The sequence below is a fragment of the Delphinus delphis genome, chromosome 10, assembly GCF_949987515.2.
Source record: "Delphinus delphis chromosome 10, mDelDel1.2, whole genome shotgun sequence".
NCBI classification, from domain to species: domain Eukaryota; kingdom Metazoa; phylum Chordata; class Mammalia; order Artiodactyla; family Delphinidae; genus Delphinus; species Delphinus delphis.
Window position 1 is genome coordinate 40,432,328 of NC_082692.2, and position 8,589 is coordinate 40,440,916.

General features: G+C 55.4%; 1 protein-coding gene across 1 annotated transcript; it reads left to right on the forward strand.

The window, feature by feature from the left end:
* Positions 1 to 1,218: 1,218 nt before the first annotated feature.
* On the forward strand, positions 1,219 to 7,144 carry MLN (motilin). The gene is made up of 4 exons (XM_060021642.1): positions 1,219 to 1,335; positions 3,307 to 3,423; positions 6,716 to 6,866; positions 7,131 to 7,144. The coding sequence occupies exons 1-4, from the start codon at positions 1,219 to 1,221 to the stop codon at positions 7,142 to 7,144; spliced, it is 399 nt and encodes a 132-aa protein (XP_059877625.1).
* Positions 7,145 to 8,589: the final 1,445 nt, after the last annotated feature.

An 8,589-nucleotide genomic window follows, 5' to 3' on the forward strand; every position in this document is an offset into this window, starting at 1 on the left:
CCAGAAGCTCTTTATCTGAACCCTGTAATCCCCCCACCCCCGCTGCAGCAGAGGCTGCTCCGGTCTCCCTTCCCTGCTCCAGGGGCCTGCCCGCTGTGGTGCCCTTCTCCCCTTTCTGTGGGCAGAGGCCACATGGAGAGCGTATTAGGACGAGCGCCGGGCCTCAGAAGGCCAGGCCTCCAGCCCCCGCTGCCTTCATATGGGTCCCTTCACCTCCCCAGGCCTCCTGTACTCCCTAGATCACACCTGCTCCCAGGTGGACATGAGGAGTGTGCGGGAGAGGGCTTGGAATGGTAAGGAATCAACCAAGGCCAGCGCCCAGCAGGCCACGCCCCCCTCCACAGGACCATCCTGCCCCGGCCCCTCTCTCAAGTCCCTGCACTCCTGAGGTCCTCACGCCCACCTGCTCCCTGGTGTCTTGGCAGCCCTCCTTCCCGCCAGCCATTCCTGACACACCCACTTCCAGGATGTGGGAGGGCCTCACACATGCTCACGCTGGCACCTCGCCAGCACTGGTGGCATTGGTGCGGGTTGTTACAGGGAGGAAGTTGTTTCTGGATGGCGGCCAGCAGGCAGCTGGACTCGCTGGAGCTGGGAAAGGGTTTGTTCCAGAGCCGGTGCTGGCCCAGAGGGATGGGAACCCTGCTCTGCTCTTAGATGCTGCTCCAAGCTGAAGTCTTCCAATCTGGCTCTGCCTCCGCATGGGCAGAGGGTCTGCGCCCTTCCTCTCTAGACCTGGGGTCTTGGCCCAGTGCTCCCAGGCAGAGCTGGAATCAGCTGGGCCTGGGTCCATCCCTTTTATCATCCTAATCGGCTCAGGGAGCAGGCAGGGTTCTCTGGATCTTGGGGCTTGGTTCTGCTGACAATCTAAGAGTTTTTTAATCTGCAACATGGGGTCCCTCCTGCTTCATTAGCCCAGCTGACCCCAGGAGACCTCGTCAGTAACAAAGGGAAGGGCCACGTGGAATGATTCTTCCCCGGTGTGTGCAGGGGGCAGGGCAGCCTCTCCTGGGTGCTTAGGGCAGAGAGGGGGCTCTGAGTTCCTCTGGTACAGCCCCACACCAGACCCAAGTCCAGACAGGGTAAGTGGCTTGCTCCGGATCACACAGCTCCAGGTGGGCCATGGACCAGAGCTGAGGGCTCCTGCCTCCGACGCAGCAGCCTGTCCCTGTACCCTACATTGGTGACAGGAGCTCCCTGTTTTCGTCCAGCTCCAGGATGCTGTCCTGCAAGGCCGTGGCCTTTCTGCTGGTGGTGCATGCAGCCACCATGCTGGCTTCCCAGACGGAAGCCTACATTCCCATCTTCACCTACGGCGAAGTCCAGAGGATGCAGGTAAGATATTCCCAGGCTGCCCGCCTCCCCAGTGTGGCCGAGTTGACCCACAGCCCTGCTCAGCACTGAAGTCACATTAGTTTCTCTGAGGCATAAGTGTTCCTTCAGTAAACCCACGTTTAATCAGCTATGCCAGGGACACTGAGGCGAATATGAAAAACCAGGACCCCAGATAACCCCAGACCCCAGCCGTACCCCCGGCCACTTCCACTCTTTCACTAGTGCCACAAAGGTATCAGTGGCTCCCACGGGCGACATCTTTTCCCACCCCTGCCCATCCTTCAGGGGAAGTTTTCAATTAACAAGCCAATAAATATTTGTGGAACATCTCTGCATCACAAAGCGCACCCCGGGTGAGAGGCCAGACACGCAAGGAAATCTCAGAACCTCCCATCTTCAGGGAGCTGGCTCGGGAGCCAAGACACAAACATATGAAAGATTCACTAATAACAGCAAACAAAAGGGAGATGTCACAAGGCAGGATGTGATTAATTGTCCAGTAAGTAATGCTGCTGGTACGCGCTGAGTTCAGGGCAGGAGAAAACATGGTGGGCTGGTGCGGAAGAGGGGAACCTGAGCTGAGGGCCTCGAGAGAGAAGGATGGAGGACAGGTGGGCGCAAATGTCCGAGCGGGAAAGAAGGTGTCTTTCCGGGGAGTGGTGGCCAAAACCTCCTTCTCTTTAGAGCCCAGAAGAAAACAGGGCAGGCTTAATGGAACTCAGGCAGCAGAGCCTAAGGAAAACTGGGCTGCTGCACCTGCCTCCCTGGACCTTTTACTTTACACATCAAGGGGTTCTGAGTGTCTCGCCACCTTTGTTTCTCTCTTTCTTTTTTTGGCCGCACTACAAGGCTTGTGGGATTTTAGGTCCCCAACCAGGGATCGAACCCGGGCCCTCAGCAGTGAGAGTGCAGAGTCCTAACCACTGGACCACCAGGGAATTCCCTGTTTCTCTTTAAATGGGATGAAGTCATGGACGTTCATGTCCCACGTGTCTGAGACCAAGGCTCCAACGGGGATCCATGACTGAGTCAGTTCTCTGGGAGGTCACGTGGCCCTGAGGCACAGCCTCTGTTAGCAACGCGCTCTGTCCCAGGGTAGCTTTCCACACACCCAGTGAACAGCATCCTTTACAGAGGCCAGGCTGGACCCAGCTCCCCTTCTTCAGGGGTGCACATGCAAAGTGATGGAGGAGATACAGAGGCTCCCCGAAACCTACCTTCGTCCACCACTTGGCTCCCTCTGCAGGAAAGATGACCAGCTGTTCCAGAATCACCATGTCCCAGGGCAGGCCCAGAGCTGAACCCCCGGAGTGTCCTCAGAGAAACCAAAGGAATGGGGGTGTATCTGATCTCAGTGCTCAGGGACCTAGCAAGCAGGATGCCCGGCAAGATGTGGGGCTGGACAGAAAGAATCAAACTCAGTGTTACACGAGCTGGCAAAGTGGCAACCAAAGGACGCCTGCCGTTAATCTGCTCTGTGGTTTTCCTCCTCGTCATTGCCAGGCACCGGCATTTTTATGAAGAAGCTGCAAACTCCTTCCTCCATAATTCATCTCCCTGTCTTGCCTCATAAATCACCTCCCAGGGGCTCCAGTTTCGGGGCCACCCCACGGCGCCCTCACCATCTTTTTTATAGGCTCTTTGCTAAGAAAAACACATTTTCACACTTAATACGCAGGAAGGGCGGCCATTATTTTCAGCATTTAACTTAATTAACAGTAACAACCTGGGTGTAATGTTTGAACTACAAAGGAACGGATTCCTCTTCTGGTTGACTTGTTGCCGGGCAAATCGAGGGCCGTTGTCAAGCCGCTGGGTGTCTGAGACACCCTGTGAGAGGTGCTGGGAAAAGGGGTTCTTTCGGCCTGAGCGGGAGCTCAGGCCACTTAGCACTCTGGGTAGAGACTCCAAGGGGCCGTATGGATGGTTGAGGGAGAGTGAGTTTTGTACAGTTTTGTGCTCAACCCCTAGGAAAAGGAGCGGTACGAAGGGCAAAAGAAATCCCTGAGTGTACAGCAGAGGTCCGAGGAGGTGGGCCCTCTGGACTCCGCAGAACCCTCGGAGGAAGAAGTAAAGGAAGTTACCAAGGCGAGCAGACAGGGGGGCAATGCAGAGAAACCCAGTAGGGGGATGGTCCCCGGCCACCACAGAATGTTCTGTGAACCAGACACTGAGGCAACAAGCTCTATCCTAGGAGGGAGAAACAGATACCGAAGATGAGACAATAAACCATTTTAGGCCCCAAATAAGGAGGCAGAGCAGAGAGTGACGGTGGGGCTGGGGACACTGCTTTGGCTGGGGGAGCGGAGGGAAGGCCTCTCAGAGGAGGTGACATTTTTTTTTTTTTTTTTTTTGCGGTACGCGGGCCTCTCACTGTTGTGGCCTCTCCCGTTGCGGAGCACAGGCTCCGGACGCGCAGGCTCAGCGGCCATGGCTCACGGGCCCAGCCACTCCGCGGCATGTGGGATCTTCCCGGACCAGGGCACGAACCCGTGTCCCCTGCATCGGCAGGCGGACTCTCAACCACTGCGCCACCAGGGAAGCCCGGAGGTGACATTTGATGTGAAACCTGAAGCATCAGGAGGAGCCACCCATGCAAAGAGCTGAGAAGGAACACCCCAGAGGAAGGAGCAGGGAGTGCAAAGGCCCGGCTCAGGAAGCCCCTGGTGGGTCGGAGGCCCTCGAGGCCCAGCGGGTGCTGAGAGAGGGCAAGAGGCCAGCAGGGCCTGGTGGGCCAGGCAAGAAACCTGGGAGGCTATTGGGGGTTCAGAGCAGGGAGGTCATCTGCTCCGACTCAGAAAGAACGGAGGAGGCAGGAGTGGAGGCAGGATGCCGATCAGAAGGCAGCTGTGGTCCTCAGGGAGAGACGACGGGGGGCCGTTTCCTGCCCTAGACTGGAGCCGGGAGACAGCTACTGCGTCAGGACCCAGGGTCCAGGGCCTTGAGCGCCCAGTGAGGATGCACAGATTGTCAGGGCTGGAGAGAGCCTTGAGTTTGTCTAGTAGGACTCTTCAATTTCACAGACTCATTTATTCAGACGGAGAACACTTACTAAGCCTCCGTTACGTGCAAGGCACGCTTCTGGGCACTGGGGATAGAGTGACAAAACAGATAAATCCTCTGCCCTCATGGAGCTCACACTCCCGGGGAGAACAGAAACAAGGTACTGGAAGCATCAGCAACAGACTGCAAGCAGGGTAAATAAGCAAACTTTACAGTAGGTCACGTGGGGATAGGTGATGTGGAGGAAAATAAAACAGGGAAAGGAGAAGGGGTGGGTGGTAATTTTAAATAGGGTGATCGGAGCAGGTGTCATGAGTAGATTGGTGTTTGTGCAAAGACCTGAAGAGAGGGAGGGAGTGAACCATAAGGATATCTGAGGGAAGAGCTTTCCAGGCAGAAGAAACAGCCAGTGCAAAGGCCCTGAGGCAGGAGTGGGCCCAGAGGAGAGGGGGAGAGGGAGGAAGGGAGAGGAGAGGGGGAAGGAGAGAGAGAGAGAGAGCGCTTCAGCCCAGGGTGGTCATGGGGGAGGCAGAGCAAAGTGGTCAGATTCTGGAAATATTTTGGAGGTACAAGCCCACAGGATTTGCTGAAAGAATGGATATAGGATGTGAAAAAAGAGAAAAGTAAAAACTGACTTCAAGGTTTTTGGCTGGAAAACCTAGAAGGAAGGATTTGCCACTCACTGAGCCGGTGAAGCCTGTGGTTGGCTCAGGTTGGCAGGAAGAAGATCAGGTGGTCAAACTGGACCTGTGAACTGTGAGATGCCTGTTGGGCACCCAGGTGGAGATGTTGCACCGGCAGGTAGATATGCAAGTCTGGACTTTAGGAAAAGTTGGGGCTGGAGACATAAATGTGGGAGTCATCAGCGATTATATAAAATTTCAGGCCAGGACAAGGCGAGATCCTTGGCGGGGCGGGGCGGGGCGGGTGGATGGAGAAAGAAGAAGTCCCAGGGCTGAGTGTGGAACACTTTCCTGTAAAGGGGTCTGGAAGGGGGTGGGGCAGACTGGCAGACTGATATCTAGAGAGAGTGGGGGCCTTGCCAAGGTCACGCAGTGGTCAAGGCAGAACAGAGCTGGACTCCACACCTCCTGCCTCCCAGTGAACACTGGCCAGTGATCTTTGCACCCCCTTGGGTCCCCACAGCATGCTGTCCACAGACAGTGAGGTCACACATGTGGCACAGAGAGTGACCTCGGTGCTGTCACTGCAGCGGAGGAAGGAGGGGGCACTCTTTTCCTTCCCGAATGCTCCCTGGGCTCTAGAGGAGGGAGCCGGGAGCGAGTCCTCCACCTGGCAAAGGGGGAGCTCGCTCAGAATTGCCCTCAAAATGCACCTGAGACAGAGTTTATGGCACTGACCCTGAGGTTCCCACAGTACAGGTTATATCCGATGTAACATCTCAGGAGGCTTGGGGTGGGTACCTCTTGTCCCCTCTCCTTATCCTTAGAACCATGACATGCAGGCCAGGAGGTCCTTTCTGGGTCATCCAGTGCAGCCTCTTCATTTTAAAAGTAAGGAAACCATTCCCACAGCAAGGGAACAGCACAGGCAGGGCTGGAACCGCCAGCCTGCAGAGCCGCCCCAAAGGTTGTCCTTCAGGCCTCCTGAGTCCATTTCCCACCCCCGGTGTGTCGGGTGGGAGGTGGGGGAGCAGGCCTGGGACTCCTCCATCGTGGGTCTCTGGAGAGTTAGGGGGTCTTGGCTTGTGTGGCAAGACCATTGAACCAGGAAGCTCTGAGGGGGGGAGATCGGTTGGAGCCCCTTGCTCTGCCCCAACAACCTCTCTTGGTGGAGAGCCTCCAGACAGCTCCTCCAGGGTCTTACCTGTGTCCCCAGGGTGCTAGAGAAAGCGTAGCCTGGGGGTCCCGGGAACGGACCCTGGAGCCAGGCCCTCTGGGTGTACTTCTCCCTCTGCTATTTAGTACCTGTGTGGCCTTGAGCAAGTTACCTGACCTCTTTGTCCTCAGTTGCCTCATCTGCAAAATGGGGATATTAATCCCCATTAGTGTCTCTACATCACAGGGTCATTGAGAGGCTTAACCTACGGAAAGCATTTAGAGTGACACCTGGCACCTGGTACACTCCCACGTGTTAGCTATTATCATTCAGGAGAAGGGGAGGGGACTTTCCTCCTCTGATCCCAGCTTCCCCCACCGGGGTGAGGCTGGTTGATCCTCCTCCCTCCCTGCTGGTCTCAGCAACTTCCAGGATCCAGCCCCCAGGTGAGAACTGGGGAGAGGGGCCAGAGTTCCCAGAGGACCCCAGAGGATCTGGAAGAGTGGCACGGCTCCCCCGCGGTCCCTCCAACCACCTGTAGGGCACCCAGGGGTCAACGGCGCACTCTGCCTTCTGTTAACTCTGCCTTATTTCACAGCTGACTGCTCCCGTGGAAATTGGCATGAGGATGAACTCCAGGCAGCTGGAAAAGGACCGGGCCACCCTGAAAGGTCTGATGCCTGAGGTGCTGCTGTCCAGCCAGAACGGTAAGCGGAGCCAGGGCGCCTCTGGGTTCATATTCCTGCAGCGTAGCCAAGCAGGGTTTGGGGGCTGTGATTTGTTTTTCTGCTTTGCTCTTGAGAACCTGAAGCTGCCTTCTACCGCAAGCTCCCACACCCCACCCCATCTCCGAGGGGAGCCTAATCACAGATTTGGTGGGGGTACGGGGAGGGGGCGAGGGGGCGGGCCTCGGATGGCTGCCGGTGGTTGGGGAGGCCCAATTCCCCAGCCAGGGGCGTCTCCAGGCCCTGCCTCCAGGGCTCAGACCCCTTTCTCTAACGCCTTTCTGGCAGAGGACCACAAATGACAGCAACCCCGACCCCTCCCCCTGCACAGATCTGTTCCTTCCCTCCCCAAACGCTGCTGAGGCTGGTTGGTGACTCTAATGGAAACCCTGGCGTAGTATGCCACAAAAGCCTGCATTTTTTCCCCCTCATCCATTCTGCAAATCAAAGTCCTGAGCCCCATTTGGCCTTCCCCGGGTCAAGGTCGGCCTGAGTTACTTGTGCAAAGCTAGGTCCTATGTGACAAACAGCCACCAATTTCTTCTCCTAGTCCCCAGGAGGAGAAGAGAAAGGCCAGGGGAAAACGTTTGGGGCGGAGGAACTGAGAGGTTAAATTACTAGCCCCAGGCTATGGAGAAAGCTAGAGGGAGAGTCTGGCCAGACCTCCCCTCCTTCCTCAGACCTGCAGGCAGGTTTAGAAGGCGGTTTCACAGATGGACCTGATGACACTTCTGAGCTGCAAATTTCCTTTGCTTTTCTCCAGCAGCCAAGTGACAGGTCACCTGCGGGAGAAGCTGGATGGAACTCGGATCCCCCCACCCCCCATCCAGAGAGGCCCCGGGAGCCCATCTGCACGGCCCATCTGCTGGGCTGGGAAGGAAAACACCGTCTCCCAAGCAAATCCCCCTCCAGCAAATAAATCATGAAATATACAGAAATGACTCTTTTATTTAATATTTTAATTTCCAAAGGTCAGAGTCAGGTCATGCCATAAAGAGGGAAATAATAAAGCTCAGAGAGAGTTTGGCCATAAATGGTGCATATATTAGCAACGCATGTGCCTTTTGTAAGTTCTGTGTGCAAATATTAATTGAGACCCACGGAATCGGAAGATTTGCGCCAGCCCTTCCGTTCTAGGTAAGGAAACTGAGTCCCGGAGAGACGGCATCTTTGGCCCATGTTCTGAGTCAGTGGCAGAGCAAGCACAGTAACTCAGGCCTCCTGAATCCTCGTCCATTTTCTGTTTACTGACTCGAGGTCTAATGGACCAGAGCGTTTTAAGGCCTCTGCGCTCAACCCCTTGCTGGGTAACTTCCAGCTAGCCCTTTAACCTCAATGAGCCTTTGCAAAAGCAAGGTGGTAATATCTGCCTTGAGATCTGGGGACGGAGGCACCAGCAAAAAGCACATTACTATTATTATTATCACCTTGTGACTACATGCTCCAGCATCTATGGCAAAATTACACAGCCAACCCATTTTAGTTCTGCCTTCTAAACAAAACTGGATGGGAAATTTCATTCTAATTTAATTTTACGCTAATGAATGTTCATTTATTTATAAACTGGGGCCATATAGGAACCCAAGCTCCATGCATAGGTTACCAGCAATTAGACAACAGTGCCCATTCCATATCGCCACCCGCCTCAGCCACTTCAAGGGCTTAGCCATGGATAACAGTCAGAACAAGATGACTCCAGCCCTTAAAAAGGACCCTCGCTTGGGGTGCTCTGAATGCCCCTCGAGGA

Bases quoted from the DNA above. Each gene is read 5' to 3' on its own strand.
- MLN (XM_060021642.1), top strand. From the start codon at position 1,219: ATGCTGTCCTGCAAGGCCGTGGCCTTTCTGCTGGTGGTGCATGCAGCC. The intron at 1,336-3,306 runs GTAAGATATTCC...CTCAACCCCTAG, and splicing joins GCGAAGTCCAGAGGATGCAG to GAAAAGGAGCGGTACGAAGG. The intron at 3,424-6,715 runs GCGAGCAGACAG...CTTATTTCACAG, and splicing joins AAGTAAAGGAAGTTACCAAG to CTGACTGCTCCCGTGGAAAT.